Here is an 18,055-nt window from a genome sequence, read left to right on the forward strand (position 1 = left end):
ATTATTAAATCAGTGATTACGGCTTTGCCAAATCATGTGATGTCTTGCTATCGTTTACCCAAGGCCACTGCAAAAAAACTGACTAGTGCGGTCGCGCAATTTTGGTGGAGCCCTGGCGGCAACACAAGAGGAATGCATTGGAAATCATGGGATAAAGTATGCATCAGTAAGGATGATGGAGGTTTAGGGTTTAAAGACATCACTGATTTCAATACAGCGATGCTTGGTAAACAGTTATGGCGACTGATAGAGAAACCAAATACTTTATTTTCTCGAGTTTTTAAAGGTCGGTACTACAGGAATGCATCACCCCTGGATCCGATTCGTTCATATTCTCCGTCATATGGATGGTGAAGTATTGTATCTGCTAGATCTCTGGTAAGCAAAGGACTAATCAAAAGGGTGGGAACAGGATCATCTATATCAGTATTGAATGATCCTTGGCTCCCAACCACTCGCCCAAAACGTCTTTTGTAGTTCACATGGATCAATATCTCTCAGTGTGGTTCATAGAGTCAATATGAGTCTGTAAAATTGATGACAAAAAAAAAAAGACAATAATCTATAGCAATTATATATAGCAAGTCGAAATACATAAATTGAATTGGGCCTTTTGTTATGAATTATAAATAGGAAAATCATATTTAAGAAAAATGATATTGGACCTTAAACATTCAAGGAAGCCCATATAACTATTATTTCTGGGAAAAAAACAGAAAAAAATATCTTGTACGTCTCTTTTTTTGTTCCCGTAGAAAGTTCTGTTTCTTCAACCTATCTCTTTGTCGTTGCCGTCCATTCTGCTGGCGAGAAGTGCACAAACAGCTATGAAGTTTTCACTTAAAGGAGAGCCAGAGTCTAGATCTACTGATGACTACTGGAGATTTTGGGATACAGGTTCGAGTTTGTATACTTAGGTTGAAGTTGATTTTGAAACGATTAGTTGTTCTAATCTTTATTCTGTGTTATGATTTGTTAATATCCATCAGAGGTGTGTAATACCAAGAACGTTCAATCAGTTAACTCTCCAGTAAAAAAAAACCTCATCCCCTTACAGATTGGTTAAGAATCAGGCTGAACTTTGGTTTGTTCGCGGATTGCAAATAATTATTTCGAGGACTTCGTCTCGATGTGAGATCTTTATTCCTTCCTAAGGTAATTCTAATCTACTGTTTCCTGTTTAAATTTTTTTTCCAGATTTTTGATTTCTGTTATTGGAGAAATCAAAAATCTTGAGCTTTAGACAATCGTAGATTAGACTGAGCTTTTTCAAAAGCTAGACTGTTGTGTAATCTAGACAAACAACTCTGCAGGGAGAAACTGAGGGACAGGGGACATAAGTGATCTATAGAAAAGCTCAGCCAGAGACATGGTGAAGGAGAGAGAGATAAGAAAATGTTGTAACATCACATAGCAAAGGGAAGGCACACTAACCATGTAGTAAATCTTAAATGGATGTGTTTTCATTTTAATTCATTCGATCATCATTTAGTACTATGATCATATGCTGATTTTGATTTTTTTTTATTGTTTGCAGTATATTTGAGGTGGAGAGAACCAGTACCAGTAATCAAGATGCAAAAGAAAAATGCCAACTTGTCTGGACAACAGTCTTTTTCTAAGGTTAGTAATTACTTATCTATTGGAAGTAATTCGTAGGGTGATAAAGTAGGACAATGTAGAATAAGGAATTAGATTATAGAACCCTGGCTTAAGTTTCGATGTTTGTTTTTTACTTGCTTCAGTGATGTATACAAGGGTTTATGTCAATGATTAACTAATATAACATACGATTTTAGGGAATGGTTTTAAACAACAGCAAATAATTCTTACAATTGTCGAAATCAAAAGAATAACAATCTTATTGAATAGAATTATTGGAAATCAAAACTAATGTTGTTTTCATAACTAAAAAATATCTTTGTGAAAAAATAAACATTCTTCAACCATAGATCAATTGTGAAGGCCTGAAATCTGCAAAGAACATAAGTAAAATAAATTATAAGTCGCATGACCTCACGGTGTACACAAAAAAACACAGAATTTTTTTTTTTTAAAAAGAACTCATCCAAACACACTCGTATAAGACATCAAAATGATAGAAATTCACATACCTTCTTTCACATTTGTTTAAAGGTTGTCGAAAACTTCTTTGAAAACTACATTCATAGTCTTTTTCTGAGGTTTGCCATCTTCGTCTAAAATCAAAATCTTCAATCCCTTTTTTGAAGTGACTCTAGAAACAGCCACATATAGCTGACCATGTGAAAAGACAGGTCTTGGTAGATAAAGACCTACTTCAAACAGCGATTGTCCTTGACTTTTATTGATTGTTATTGCAAAAGCCACAGCAAGAGGCAGTTGCCGTCTCCGCATTTTGAAAGGCAATCTGGTGTCTGATGGGGTTATCAGCAATCTAGGAATATTAACTATTTCCCCAACCCTTTCTCCTGTTATAATCCTAGCTTGAACCATAAAATCCATTAGCTGAGTGACTTGCAGTCTCGTCCCATTCATTAAGCCATTAGTAGGCGCTATGTTTCTGAGAACCATAACAGGACAACCAACCTTTAGTCTAAGACTATGATTTGGTAAGCCAGAAACCTTAATCGTGTTAAGAAAATCAGGACTAAGAGCTTCATTGTTTACAGAACTTGTATCAGAGGGATCAATGCTATCAGCACTGTTATAAATTTTTTCCTCACCTGAAATGGAAAACATATATTAGGAGAATAACATCTAAACATAAAATGGCAAATTAAAAGATTCAGAAAAAATATTTACCCTGTAGCTTATCCAACATATATTCATTAACTCTATTAACATCCTCGTTAGTTGGACAAAGGATAGCTCTCTATTGAAAAAAATTCGCGTCTTTGTTTTCATGTAGTGAAGTTGAATCGCCATATATCGCTTCGCTGATTGCTTCTATAGGATTGTCATTTGAGTCGGTAATCAAAAATTCAGAGGGGATTTCTATCTCTGCCTCACCATCATTAGGCTCTGAAGTTTACCATAACCAACTTTTAATATCCACTCTGAAAATTCCTGAAGATCCTTTAACTCGCCTGCTGACAATCCAGCTGATAGCAATCTCATATTTTTGGTGAGCTTAAACACTTTGCAGTGTTCCCAAAGATAGGATGAGTTCAGTGAGGCCATAACAATTTCAGCTCTACCAGCACCATTTATAACAGGCAATACCTGCCTATAATCACCACCAAAAACGACAACCTTTCCACCAAATGGCTGTGTATCGTGTTTTCCCACTATATCAGATAAACTTCTATCCAATGCTTCAAAACAATGTTCTTCGTCCCATATAATAAGTGATGACGCTTTCACTAAATTAGCTTGGTCAGTTCCGTGCTTCATAGTACATGAGGGAAACTCATCTGGATTTAGGGGAATACCGAATCTGGAATGAGCTGTCCGGCTGCCTTGCAACAACAATGATGCGATGCCACTTGAAGCCACATTTAGAACAATATCTCCTCGAGATCGTATAGCGGCAGAAAGCAATTTCCAGAGAAAAGTTTTGCCAGTTCCACCAAAACCACTAACAAAAAACATTCCACCATCTCCTTTATTAACAGCCAATAGTATCTGCTCATATATCTCTTTTTGCTCGCAAGTCATCTTCTGAATATCTCTTGCAAGAGTTTCTAACAATGAGGAACAGCAATAGCTGCGTTCGTCTAACACCAAGACGTTAGAATCTTGCCTATCTGTCCTTGGTAATTTAGGCATAGATTCAAACCTTGTTAGAGAAGTACAATTTCTTTTCAATATTTTTTCTATCTCTAGTAAACCATACTTCTTTTTCTCGTCATCACTCAGAATCAAACCTACAATGAAAAAGGAAAGGACAGGCAAGCTCAGTAAATTAGTTTATAATACACGTCATATCATGTAGCGTTCTAGATTGATTTTATTAGTAAAATTAGAAGCACACCTGGTCTGTTAAAATTTCTTCTCCTGTTGTGCTCGATATCTTCTGACAAAAACTGCCAAGTGTTTTCCCATACCGTCTCTGGCTTAGACAAAGTGTTACTCATAAGCATCATAACAAACACTTTCCGTAGCTCACTTGCTGTGCTTTCAAAACTTCTTCTTACTATGTCATCAATGTACTCCTGATCATCATCTAATAACCCACGAGCATAACATGCATCTTTGTAGCTCGGATACAGAACACCTTGATATGTTTTAATGTCATCATAACTGGTGGGTCCCTTGACAACATTCAATAATACACGCAAGAAATAAGCAGCTTCCTGGGTCCTAGGAGCATAATTAATCCGGCCTAGAGCAAATCCCCGCTTCCGTCTTTTGAACTTCTTTGACCTTTTATCGTAAGTAAAGTAGTTTGGAATCTGAGCATAGGTTAATGTTCTTGCAAGATCATCAATTTTACACAACTCAAACCAAGCCAAGAACATTGTATTTTGAATGAGCTTCCGGCTGACCACTGCTTTCAATTTATCTTTCCCTTTGAAAGTAACAACTTGCTTATCAGGGAGATGAAAACTAAGCTTCTCAACAGCAGTAGATCGATAGTGAATAGGAAATTTAAAGACTCTCCACGTTCCTTCACATGTTGCAACATATCTGCATACACAAAATGGTAAAGATCAAATTCGCAGCTTACTTGAGTAAGTTGTAACCGGAAAGAATCATAATTTTTAAGTACCTGCAATCGAAGAATTCCTTGAGTTCATTCCTTTTCTTGTCGAGCTTTTCCTTAGTAAGCTCAACATCTCCCAACTCACTTGCAACAATATTGTCTGGGGGTTCAACATCAACTGTGAAACGATCATGTCCTTTATTTATGTATTTGAATAAATACTTTATAGAACCAACTTGGTTGCACCACTCGACGTTAATATGAGCTCTGTATAGAAGAGATAATTTCCGGTTATAAGGAATGACATATCGATTGTCACATTTCACTCCAATCTTCAGAACATAGTTATCTGACTGCTGACGCCTTCTGTAAACCGGAAACCCTTCTTTATTGATAGTGGTCTTCTCAGCAAATGATTTAGGATATTACTTAGAGCAACGGCCATTCTCCATACATGGAGAATTAGTATTAGCTCGTCCACATGGGCCATGAATCATCATATCTTTAATGACCTCATAAAGTCCTGGTTCTTCTTTTTTATTAGGAATCTCTGCAGAAATGATGTTGTCAATATCTTCTGCTGTAGGAACCTTTATCTTCTTCATGAATAAGAGAATGTGAGCATGTGGTAAACCCCGTTTCTGGAACTCAATTGTGTACATAGCTGTTCCAAGCAAAAAAATAAAATAATTAGTCACCTGTTACAAAAATTAACATGTATGGAAGAACAATCAAACTAAAAGACAGTCGAGTTTGTCTTACATGAGCGTGTCTCTCCCAGAATATTTTTCTTTGTCAAAGAATCCATCAATGAATCAAGTTTGATCTTGAAGATCCTACAAATAATGTCTGATCTATCTTCAGCCTTAAGCTTCTTTGCCTTAACATATCTTGTGATCTCTGGCCATTTGGGATTACATGTGAATGTTATGAAAAGATCTGGAAATCCAAAATGCTTACATATTGTCATAGCATCCAAGTAGTTGTTCTTCATATATCTAGGACTCCCTACAAATGATGCTGGTAATGTAAACTCTGTTCCTTGCTCATTCATATCCACTTTGCCTGCATTCTCAGACTCTTTAATGGAGTCATAACTATCAGATCGAAGAGAAGGTTGGTTTAACTTCAAATATCGCAGTCGATTAGACTCAATTGTTGTGAACGCATCCACCACAAACTGCTGAAATAGCCTTCTAGAATGTAGGAGAGCATGAGACTCGTTTTTACGTTCATGTAGTCGAAAGACAAAGAATTGCCTCATACTGATATTAGGCTTCTTGTGTTTTTTTGTCTTCTTTGTTGCTCCTTTCTTAATATCCAGTCTGAATCCATCTTTTCCATACGTAAACAAAAGAGGATATTGAAGTGCAAGATAAGAAGCATGAATCTCGTTTATCCTCAACAGTTTCCCTGATTTTTGTTGTAGAACAATATCCTTTTTGTCCATATCAAGACTAAAATCACCAGGAATCAAGGCAGCAACCTCTGAGGCCGTGGGTGTGTTATATGTCCTTCCATCCTTCGATCTCTCACTAACAATCCTCATATGAAAAGAATTTTATGGATCTGTGTTAAAGTGGTCTCTTGCTGATCTAAACTTTTTTACATATGGATTGACTTCATTCAACATCTTCATCAATGTCTCAATAATATCTTTCTTGAGATTATCCTTTTTCTTGACCACAAATTTTTGTTTACCAGAGCTGTAAAACATAGTTAAAATCCGCCATGTTAGTTAGAAAAGTGGGTCAAAATGTGGTCAGAAGGTTTATTGTTATACCTTAAACATTTAGATCTGTTTTCAACTTCATTTTTTGTATCCACTATGTATAGTTGTCCAAACTTGGGGTCACTTCCATCAGGTGGGGTTAAATTACTCAATAGATGATAATTTTCTCCTTGTAGCTGAAACATATCAGGGCCTCTACCCTTTTGAAAGACCTCTCAACTCTTCCACCAAGGGAAGTGAAGGAAAAAACCATATTGTAAGGTCTTATATGTTTCTGGAAGTGTCTGCTTCTTGGTTCATCTCCTTCCAAGAGCTTTTTTAAAACTGATGGTGGTTCTTTCAATAAAGGCAGTTGGACTTGACCTTGCATACAACATAATGAAAATGTAGGTTTCTTTGCATTTCTCCGCTTGTTGAGTCTTTCTCCATACCACATGATAGCACCACAATGACCACATTTGTAGTCCGGATCACCTTCATCTAAATAGTCTGCAAAATTCGAAATGAAAACAAAATGTAAATTGTTTTCAAATATAGGCAACTTTTTATGTGTTCTTGTATATCAAAGCATTTTGGGGTGGTTACCATTTTCATTAACATATGACTTAGATTGTTTAGAAGCCTTTACAATTTCATCCGGGCGTTCTGAATTAGGCGCCTTATTAGTGATAATTATCCTATCATCCTGTTCTTCAGAAACTATAGGATCATCTAAGTCAGAATCTTCATTTTCTGTATCAGTATTCTCTTGGGAAGAACATTCAAAAACCTGATCATTATCCTCATCAACTATCCCTGTATGCAAAACAATTAATTAATCATGTAATGTCCAAAAAGATTAAATTACACAAGTACAAAGAAAATACCTAAACGTGTTGCTACCTCCAAACAAATCATTTCCCACCAATTCATCATCTTCTTCTATGGTCTGAGTTGATGCATTGAATGTATGTGCTTGTTTTGGTGTTCTTTTATTTGGAAAATGTGATATATTAGTAATGTCTTTTAGGACATTACATGAACTTTTGCGTTTATGGCATCCCTTGGATTTGATTGATTTGAAGCTCCTCTCATGTAGATCCTCTGTTTATTTCCAATGCAAGACCATTGAAATGAGGATTTTTTTTTCTAGGTGAGACCAAATGTAAATAAAAAATCTAAACAAAACTTACTTGTTATTGAGGTTAAGCAACTGCTGGGCGTGGGGGTATATGACACTCTGTCTTTGATTAAATCGAGACCTTGCAAAGATAATCAAATCCAACAAACCAGTTTTTGACAAAGGACAATGTGTATTTTCTTTATATAGGAAATAAATTCTTTTAGGTGAATGACTTACCAAGGACTAATCTTCTCAAATTCCTTGGTGTTTGTGGTGAAAGCATGCTTATTTGTTGATATGGTGGAATTGTGTAGCTTGAAACTTGGTGACCTTCTATGGTTTCCAACAGTCTAAAATAAATAGAAATTAATGGAATATCCTGATTTGAGATAGATTTAGAAAAACTATGGTTTTCTTCAAGGTTAGGGATCTCATTGATTGTTGGTGTTCGTTTTCTTTTTGCAGTGTCAATTCCCAGTCCTACATTTCCTCTTTTCCGTTTCATCATATGAGGAAAACGATGTGCGTGAGAGTGCTCTGTATGACCAAAAGGATGAGAAAAATCTTGCGTAAGAAAGAGACGTTGTCAGGATGAGAATAAACTTTTTTGAGGTAAACTCATATTCTTGGTCCCAAATTTAAGATTGACAATATATTGTTGGCTGAAATTTAGAAAAATCGTTTATAAAGAAGTATATTTACGAATCTAGTTATATATTTCTGGATGTTTTAATTGATTGTTGTATCAATTCAGAATAGATAAAATATATAATTATTACAATCAGTTATTATAGTTCTCTAATAAAACGGTGCCAATATAAATGGTTGATATAACTAAGAATTGTTTTGATTTTAGTCTAAGCAATCATGTTGTTGGAGATTATGAAGAGATGTGATGAGAAGGACGTTAATATGCAAAGGTGATAACATAACAGATTCAGCGAATATCAAAGCTGAGATAGGTATGTTCTTGGTATATTATATCCTTAAAATTAGATAGTTAGAAATCATCTAAGTCAGTTCGACCATATGAATTCCTTAGTTAGTTATGTTATCTTAGGGGACTGAATAATATGTTTACATCTATCTGATAATTCAAAATAAAATAATTCAAAAGAAATCAAATAGAAAACCAGCTTTTATTCATTGTCACTTAAACAAAGATAAGAAACAATAGAAAGCACTGCAAAAGATTAAAAGTATTGAGAAAATAAAAGTAAAAAAACATTTTAAAAACATTGAAAGGAGGAAACTTTTTTCTATCCGAACAGCTTAATTGGTTTTCGCATTTTCCTGTTTGATCACTTTGGTGCATAGTTTCTCGGAAGTGGATGTTAGGTCCGGTAGATCAGCATCATCTTCTTTGTGTTTTGAATATGGAGTTTTAGGATCTTCAGATGAACTTGAATCCAACAGCAACACCTAAAACCATAGAAGTTGCGATTTGGTTAAAAAAAATAAGCTAAGAAAATAAGAAGAATTATAATATAATCACAAATACAACTTTTTTTTTACTTACACCACCAGATGACATTGTAGAAGAAGTTGTTCCCATTTCCGAAATTCCCTCAGAACCACTTTCAATGCTTAGAACCTTATCTCCAGAACAAACTTCTAAAACTAAGAAGGTGGCTGATCCACTTGAGACATTTTCAGAGTTGATAGACACCCCAAAACAGAAGGACTTTCCCACCAAATTACGGATAAGTTCTGGTAGTATCTCTGGATCTTCTATCTATTAAAGTTTTGAAACCATTTGTTAGTTTTAAGTTGCACTAACGTGATATGCTAAAAAACTATATAAAAAAATACCTCTCCATAAGAACCATCCCATAGATCATCAGCTTTCACACCAACAATGGATTTTGCAACAGAGCCTAGTAACATTAGACTACATGTCTCTGTGTCATCCTTCACGACCACATGGAGTTTGAACCTTATAAAACCACAGAAAAGTGATTGGCAAAATGTATGATAATTAAAAAATCAAAAACGTAACACATGTAATTAGATTGTAAACACTTACTTGTGGGAAACATGAGTCACAATAGCATTACAAATTTCACAATGAAACTTTGGTTTGTCAATTCTCGTCATCTGTTCATAGTCAATATTTGCGAGCTTATTGACTTTTTTTGCTGTGACGGTCACACCCAAAGTAAAACCATGCCCAATCAGTGTCTATTGCTTCAATTGTGCATATGATTTTACAAATCTCCACCTGCATATAAGTGTTTTTGTTGGACCAAATAAGTGATGTCAAACTTAAATGCAATAAACAATCTCAGAAAACCACATTGAGACAGAGAAATCAATGAACAAAGAATTAAGTGATTACCTGAATTGCATCCATGATTTCTGAAATCGGCTTGATCTCTGCATCATTCCAATCATATTGAATGCGTTTACCATCTTTCTTTCCAGTAGATTTCTCAACCGTAGCTAGTTGTGAATGAGCAGCTGACAAACTACAAAATTATGAATCATAAGCATCAATCAGTAACACGTTAGTGTAAACAATATAAAATCATTACAAATAGGAATATACCTTTCAGTTAACTCTAAAACGTCTGGTTCTGTTGGATTGAGGTACATGTGTGATGCATCAAAGGCGTTTGTGATTTGTACCTCTCCTAGTACAGACAAAGTTTTTAATTTTAAAGTTTATATGGAGTAAATGATATGAAATAATCATTAGATGGAGTAAATGATATGAAATAATCATTAAGTTTAAAGTAAAATACCTCTAAAGAAGGTCACTTTCGCAAACCGTATAAAACAAACAAAAGTTTAATCATCACACTTCTCAATAAAAGCTTTTATTTGCTCAGCATAAGTTCCCCAAAGACAACATGGAAGATCGTTTCCTCTGTTAAGTTATAGATTAGTAAGACTTTTTTAAAACAGGAGAGTAATGTCTAAAATTGAGGAAATCAGAACATACTGTGAATCAACTAAACGAAATTCGACCCTTTTCCTGTCTTCTCCTTGTGCCTTGACGGTAAGGACATCCCCAAGGTCATGAACTCTCCCTATCACATCTGTTAATTTATGTTATTCCCATTTATAGAATGTTGTCAGACCACAAAACTGGTTTAAGATAAAAAAAATTTGTAATAGATAAACATAGAACCTATAAGGTAAACAGCCTCTTTTTTGTCTGTTTTTCCAATTGATTCATAATTGAACAGAGACAGAAATATACGATCATCAGCTAAATCTGACCCTCTTATCACAGTTTCATCTGAGATAACCATCTTGTATGGATGGCGTGTTGTTCGATATTTGCCACCAGCTGGATTCATTTGTACATTTTCAATGACTCCCCATTTTCCTAATGGTAATGCACGTTGAAATTTGGCCATGTGTGTTCTTTTGCAAGAGGCTTGGATTTTGTTTCCCTAACAAAAAAACATTGGTAATATTAATTTAGATAGTTAAAGCAGTAACTCTCAATATAAAAAACATATAGAAATGATAATTTACCCATTGGTCTGCTAAAACCATCTCAAAGGTATCTCCAAAAGGTGTGTTCTGCCTCCATAAATGTAAGCACTTAACTTGAACTCGCCACTTATTTTTGAATGGTCTTAGTTTTGTGAGAGGATGAAAAGTAGCAAGGGTCGACATTTTAAGAGGAATTGAGTCGAATGATTTAGTTTTCACGTAATGGGGAAAGAGATATTGAGTCGAATGATTTGGTTTTCACGTAATGGGGAAACAAATATATATAGATAGTGAGTAAAGTTAGGGTTAACGCCAAAAACCAATAAAGATGTTGGTAGTTGTGATTTTTTTATCATTAATAGAGAATATGCGGATCGATTTTGTTCCCAAAATTGTTTTGTTTGTTATGGAGTTACCGTAATCACAGGGTTGTAGATTTTTAATGAGTTGATACTAAACATGATTGGTAAGATTACAATAACTTAAAAATATTTTTGTATTTGATTGACATCGCTATTGTTATGGAAAATGCTTAAAAATAGGAATATATTTGGGCAAGTATATTCGTTTAGTATATTATTGACTTGTTAAAGTTAAATTTGGTTTTTAATTACATGAGTTTAATTAATAATGATACTCCCTCTGTTTTTATTTGTAGGTAGTTTAACATAAAAGCACGCAGATTAAGACTTCTTAACTTTTTAGAAATCAGCAAGGAGAATACGTTGCTTTAGTATTTATTTTGTCTCGAACATTTAATTAAAGAGTGAGGCTATTGCTATTCTTAAGAAGAATAAAAGGAAAAGAAAAATTAAAAAAGTGAACAAGAATACCAAAAACCACACATCTGAGCTCTTAAGAATTTTGCAACAAAATCTTGGAGCCAATTTTTACAAAACAATTTTGGAGCCAATTTTTGTATAACTAATTTGAACTAAAAACTCAAAATTTTACAATAGAGCCAAAATCAATTTTTTGGAAAGTTTTTGATGCTTATTTAAACACCAAACCAGAAATGGTCACTCATTCTTCTCTATGGCTTTTGATTTTGATTTAAATGTTTCAGTTCAAAATTATGAAAGTGGTAATTTGTTTGATTTAAACACAATTCCATCGGAAGAAGAAGAAGAACAGAGTGTTAACAATAGCTATGAAGTTATTCTTCCATTTAGCTTAGGTGATATTATTTTTTAATCATTCATTTTACTCATTATATTAATTAATATCAAATCATCTATTTGTTGGAATATTTGTTTGCGTAATCATCTTCTTAAAACTTTGAACTTTTTATCTTTTATTTTTTGAATAGTTATCTTTTAGTTAATTTTTAATTATTTATCTATTCGTTGTTTAAGAATATCTACATGTTGTCTTGTTTTTCAGCCACGACTTCCTTTGTTTGTTCTTATTCTTTTTAAATTTATTTTTAGCAGGACATGATGTACCTCAAAGTCAACCAAAGAAAACCAGAAATTTCTTGTCAAATGAAAAAAGGCACGAGATCTTCAGTGCTTTGCTTGAAAGGAGTATTTGGTGGAAAGTTGGCAAACAGTGTAACAAGAGACGTTTCCTTGCAATTCTCGGTGTCTATAGCAACCGTACAAAGGATTTGGAAACAAGCAAAAGCAATAGCTAATAGTGGAAGAGTTAATGTATCTCATCGGCGAACCGGGAATTGTGGTCGCAAAAGAATCACAATCGAACCAACTCAAGTTGCTGGTGTTCCATTATGTAGAAGAACAACTTTGAGATCGATGTCTATGGCTTTGAGTGTGAGTCTTACAACGTTGTTTAGGAGAAAGAAAGAAGGGTTCATCCGTCGTCATACTAATAGCATCAAACCTCTTTTGAAGGAAGCCAATATAAGAGGTAGGCTACAGTTTTGCATCTCTATGTTGGATAAAGATAGTCTACCTCATGAACCCAAGTTTGTTGATATGTACAACATAGTTCATATCGATGAGAAATGGTTCTATATGACGAAGAAGACCGAGAAGTATTATCTACTGCCGATTGAAGAAGAGCCACACCGTACATGTCAAAGCAAGAATTACATTGGAAAAGTGATGTTTCTAGCGGCAATGGCTCGTCCAAGATTTGATGAAGAAGGAAATGAGGTATTTGATGGAAAAATTGGAATATTTCCGTTTGTTACTCTGGAGCCAGCTAAGAGAAAGAGTAAAAATAGAGATGCCGGGACGTTAGAACTAAAAGCGTCAACGTCTGTCAAGAGAGAAGACATCAAATCATGCTTGATTGAAAAAGTTCTTCCGGCTATTCATGAAAAGTGGCCACAAGAAGACAGAGAGAAAACTATTTTTATTCAACAGGACAATGCAAGAACACATGTTGAGTGTGGAGATGAGGATTTCGAAGAAGCTGCGTCAAAAAATGGCTTTGACATTCAGCTGATTGTCAACCGCCAAACTCGCCTGATCTTAATATTTTAGATCTTGGATTCTTCAGTGCCATCCAATCGTTACAGCATAAGGAGTCCCCGAGAAGCATAGAAGATCTTGTTCATGCAGTGGAAGAATCTTTCGAAAAGTATTCGTCGGAAATGGTAAACCGTATTTTTCTTATTCTTCAGTCATGTATGCAAGAGATCATGAAATGTGGAGGACAAAACAAGTACAAAATCCCGCATATGAAGAAATCCGTGCTGGAGAAAAATGGTCTTCTACCTACACGAATCAGTTGTGATGCTATGTTAGTTCAAAATGTGATAAGCACACTTGGTTCATTAGAGTAGTAGGTTTAAGTTTTTTATATGCTTTTTCTTTCTTATCTATTATCTTGTGTTTTGTTGTTGTTATGGTCACGTATCAATTTATTTTTATGATTTATTGTCTTCTTATCAGGTACATTAATTATTTCAAAGCAACACTTAGCAACACTTAGCATAATACATAGAATAAAAATAAAAACAAAGATTAAAAAAACTTAGGACAATTAATCTTTAATATAGCCAATATAGTGTCTTCAATTTCTTTGTCGGGATGAAGCTCTCCAATATCATAATGCATCTTATTCAAGTCAAATGGCCGAGTGAACATCTGCAAGTTTGATTGTGTTTTGTTGATGTTTTGAACATTTTCTGTTTTGTTTTCTTTTTGATTTTTTTCTTCTTCTTGTTCCATTATTTTCTGAAGAAAAAAATGGGTTGAAGAAAACAAATCAAAAGAAACTCTGATAGAATAAGAAAACATGTACGTTAGATTTGTTAGATTTATAGTGAATTTAGAAGCACAGTTTTTGGTAACTAGTAAATATTAGTAGTTGACTACCTATTAAATTTAAAATTTACTTTGTAAGTTGTGTTCAACTTTTTGGAAAAAGTAACAACTATTTAGTTAAATGTTTTTTAATTATATTATTTTATTGCTTTGGATTATGTAACATCTTATATTGTGAAACAAATCTATTTTGCTAAAACTACCTACAAGTAAAAACAGAGGGAGTATAACTTATGATCTAGATATTGATATTGTCAGGATCAATGCGTGGACAATGACATGGAGTTGTAGCGATCAAAATTTGGGTTTTGGTTCTGCATACCAAGATAAACCGAGGTATCATATAAACCGATATTAGATGTTTAAGTGTAATTCTGGAAAGCTATGTAGGAGTGTCTCTATTGACTCTATAGATTCAGTAGACAAAGATGAACTAAGGTAGTATCACAATTGAATTCGATGTTGTATGTTTTAGAATTTAGAATGACAATAACGATGATTAAGATGGTTTTGAAATGTTCTGGTTTACTAGTTTTTTAATTATATCTGTTAGTGACTATTTTAAATGATTGGTAGGATAGTGGTATGATGTTAATTATAATTGGATTGTCATTGGATGGTTTACTAATACAGAAAACGATGGTCTTGGTTTATTAAATAAATGAATACGCTGAGTTTTAACCCCAATGGCATAGAGTGTTAATTTTTGTGGAAAAGTCACGGCTATGTACAAAGTGTACTTCAGTCTTAATAGTTTAGATTTTTAAACTTGCTGATTGAGAGTTTTCTCAGTCTCCATCTTTTTTTTTTCAAAAGACCAACCCATATTTTTATTAACAAATATATAATGGTACAGATTTCTGTCATAACACAATGTATATATCAACTCTATTGCTCGATTTGCAGAACTTATGAGCCAAGGGCACGGAAGTTCTCTGCCGTCCGTGGTGTTGTGTCGGCAAAGAGCTCCATCACGATCCGACCAGCCGCTTTGCCGCCCACAGTCATATCAAAGAAAACCCTAGGGTTGGCCATTTTCAAAGAGGGATCAGAGTGTTTAGGGTTTTCAGATTCACATTTCTCTTTGACGCCACCAGCAGGAGGATGATGAACATGGGCTCCGTTAACGTTAGTCCGCCATTCGCAGGTGGTACGGGTAGTCCAATAGGGTTAAAGTTGATTGTGAAGCCACCACTAGCCTGAGGATGAACACGGGATCCATTGTTGTTTAATCGGCCACCAGCCGGTGGAACGAGTTGGCCGACAGGATTAAAGTTAACTGTGAATCCACCACCAGACGGAACGTTAATTGTAAAGGCGGCTCTGTCGGTTTCATTAAATCGAAAAGTAATTTCCATGTTCTGAGATGGATCAGATAAATTTAGGGGTTTTTTCTGCTAGAAGAGGTTCGCACGTATAGGGAGAGAGGAACTAGTTCCAAGCGATTAAAAAGGGAAGAATTTAAGCAGCATCTTTATCCCGTATACCCTAATGGGTTTCTTAATTTATTTTAATAGTATTTAAGGAGTTAATTTTGGTAAGAGACATGTTTAAAAACCTTGAGATTTTTTTCCCTCCATTGCTAGTCTCTTATTTTGGGTTTCTAAAAAAAATATTAAATTTTTTTTTATTAATTTTTTTTTTACATAAAACATTACAAAAGATAACATTTTAAACATAGATTTTTAAATTAAAACATGAAAACAAATATTAGTAAGAATTATTTATCATGAAGAAGAATATTTATGTTTGCATATACGTGTAGGCCATCTACCTAGACCTACTTAAGAATTATCTTAAAATGGTACGATTTTATATCCCTTATATATTAATTGAGAAACATTTGAAAAAATATAACCTCAATTTTGTAATAATTAAAATAAACTCCTTGCTTATGTGTCAATCAATTAGATAGTTAATTAGTCATACGGGTCAGCATCACATTGAAATTGAATAACATGTTGGTCCAATTCGAGTTTTGTATCTCACTAGAAACATTTAATACCAACTATATGATATCATATGATATTAACTAAAGCAACTTGGCTATTTATTATATATTATTTCTTTAAATAAAACTTATGGAATTACCTAATATGATTATGATATATATAGTAATTAATAATTTTAAATAATGAAAATTTGCTAATAATCTGTATGCTTTCTATCATTTTTGTTTAATTCTTTACTATTAAAATAAATTACATAATTACATTAATCATATATTAAAATTTTTAGATTTTTTTGTATATGTTGTATTTTGAATTTTTCAAAACGAGTATAAATTACTAAAACTGTTAAAAGTCTCACATAAACTTTTGTGATCCATGTTTAAATTTTTTTCTATAATAAGATACAATGATAATAAAATCATATAAATAAATAATTTTATTCTATTAGGTGTTTATGTTAATATATATACTTCATATCGTTTAAATTTAATTATATATCATATACGATAGAGAAGATTGATTGTTTTGATTTATTTATTTTAAAATGATTGCGAATAAACAAGAGCGGTCATTTGATTTATATGTGCAAGCCAATTTATTACATAATAATTATTGATTTCTTAGTTATTTAATATATAATTATTATTTTATTATTTTATAATATGCAGTAAAATATAAAATAAGTATTTATTCTGCCCAAAAAGCAGATCTTAACCTAAGTATGTATCTCTTTAATAATTTTGAATTTTAACCAGTTTCTAAATCTCAGACCAAAATAAAAGAAAGAAATGATAAAAACTCAAAAATCAATATTTATATCGAGCAATAACCAAAATGACACAAAAAGGAAAAAAATATCGAAGATAGATAGGATTGACACGTGAACGTAAACTTCTCATACCCATAATTAACTTTTAAATTGATAAATCATGATATAAAACCGAACTGTCATAGTTTCATTGTAACCAAATAGTAGGCATGAGATTCTTCGGCATAAACGTTAGTTTTTATGTGATAAATAATTTTTTGACCTGAAATATTTTTAAAAATTGGATCAGTTTATTAGTAAACAAATTATGTAATTAACAAAAAAAGTTTTAAAAAATTGTTTAAGAGCCAAATATATTAATTCGATCAATAATATAATTTTTTTCCATACGATATTTCTTAAATAATTTTCATATAAATTTATCTTGCGCAAGGCGCAGGTCTTATCTTAGTTATATATTAAAATAGAAGTCATGACTTTTTTTATGTGTGATTTTTTAAGTTGGTTAAAAAATTACTTATTTTTTTTTGTATTTACATAATAGTAACCTAACAGTATATCTAATATTTTATTTTTTTATATATCTAGGGTATTAGTGTTCTTTTACCTATTAAATGAAACATTTTGGTCATTTTCCTCCTTTTAGTCTATTTTTATGACCAAAACTTAAAAATTGTCTATTTATGAGAATTGCTCTTTCTTAATTAAGAAACTATTTATTATATTCCCTTAAAAACCCCGCCTCAAAAACCATGGACAATGATGCACTTATCAAACTTTATACTATTGTTCCTCTCGGAGAAGTCATCTATCTCCCAACTCAATATCTTTTCCATCTGTTAAAATATTGATCGAAGGCTTGTTTTGCCTTCTTGTATGTTTAATTCATGCATAGTACTCCATTATGTATATATATATATATATACAGGAGGCGGTAACAAAACTTTACAGCATATATTCATCATACTATACTTCTTCTTTTTTATCGTTTTTATAACAAAAAAAAGTAACTTGAAATTCTTTTTTATAAAAAAGAAAGTTAACTTTAAAAAAATAAGATTTAAAAACCGGTTCATAGGTTTCTTAGTTAAAAGTTAAGAGACGGATTCTTATATTCCGCTAAGAAACTCACCCTAAAAACTCCCATTAAACATGCTCGTCCTAGTCCCATTCTATTCAAAAAGACCTAA

At 33.1% G+C, this 18,055-nt stretch overlaps 1 protein-coding gene and 1 pseudogene across 7 annotated transcripts; one reads left to right on the top strand and one right to left on the bottom strand.

Annotated features, from left to right (window-relative positions):
• Nucleotides 1-15,179, bottom strand: part of LOC106314768 — a 22,193-nt pseudogene extending 7,014 nt beyond the window's left edge.
• On the top strand, nt 726-14,666 carry LOC106314747. 7 transcript variants are annotated; one of them, XR_001264569.1, is made up of 6 exons: nt 726-897; nt 990-1,155; nt 1,314-1,623; nt 7,927-8,073; nt 8,318-8,423; nt 14,403-14,666. XR_001264569.1 is itself a non-coding variant. In XM_013752584.1 (6 exons), exon 6 carries the CDS (start codon nt 12,345-12,347, stop codon nt 13,356-13,358), a length of 1,014 nt encoding a protein of 337 aa, XP_013608038.1. In that variant the 5' UTR covers nt 726-897; nt 990-1,155; nt 1,314-1,623; nt 7,927-8,073; nt 8,318-8,423; nt 12,339-12,344; the 3' UTR covers nt 13,359-13,725. The 7 variants fall into 7 exon arrangements, 4 of the variants coding, with proteins under 4 accessions (XP_013608038.1, XP_013608035.1, XP_013608030.1 ...); XR_001264570.1 differs by lacking the exon at nt 14,403-14,666 and adding an exon at nt 10,700-10,835; XM_013752584.1 differs by lacking the exon at nt 14,403-14,666 and adding an exon at nt 12,339-13,725.
• Nucleotides 15,180-18,055: the final 2,876 nt, after the last annotated feature.

The sequence above is a fragment of the Brassica oleracea genome, chromosome C1, assembly GCF_000695525.1.
Source record: "Brassica oleracea var. oleracea cultivar TO1000 chromosome C1, BOL, whole genome shotgun sequence".
Lineage (NCBI taxonomy): Eukaryota > Viridiplantae > Streptophyta > Magnoliopsida > Brassicales > Brassicaceae > Brassica > Brassica oleracea.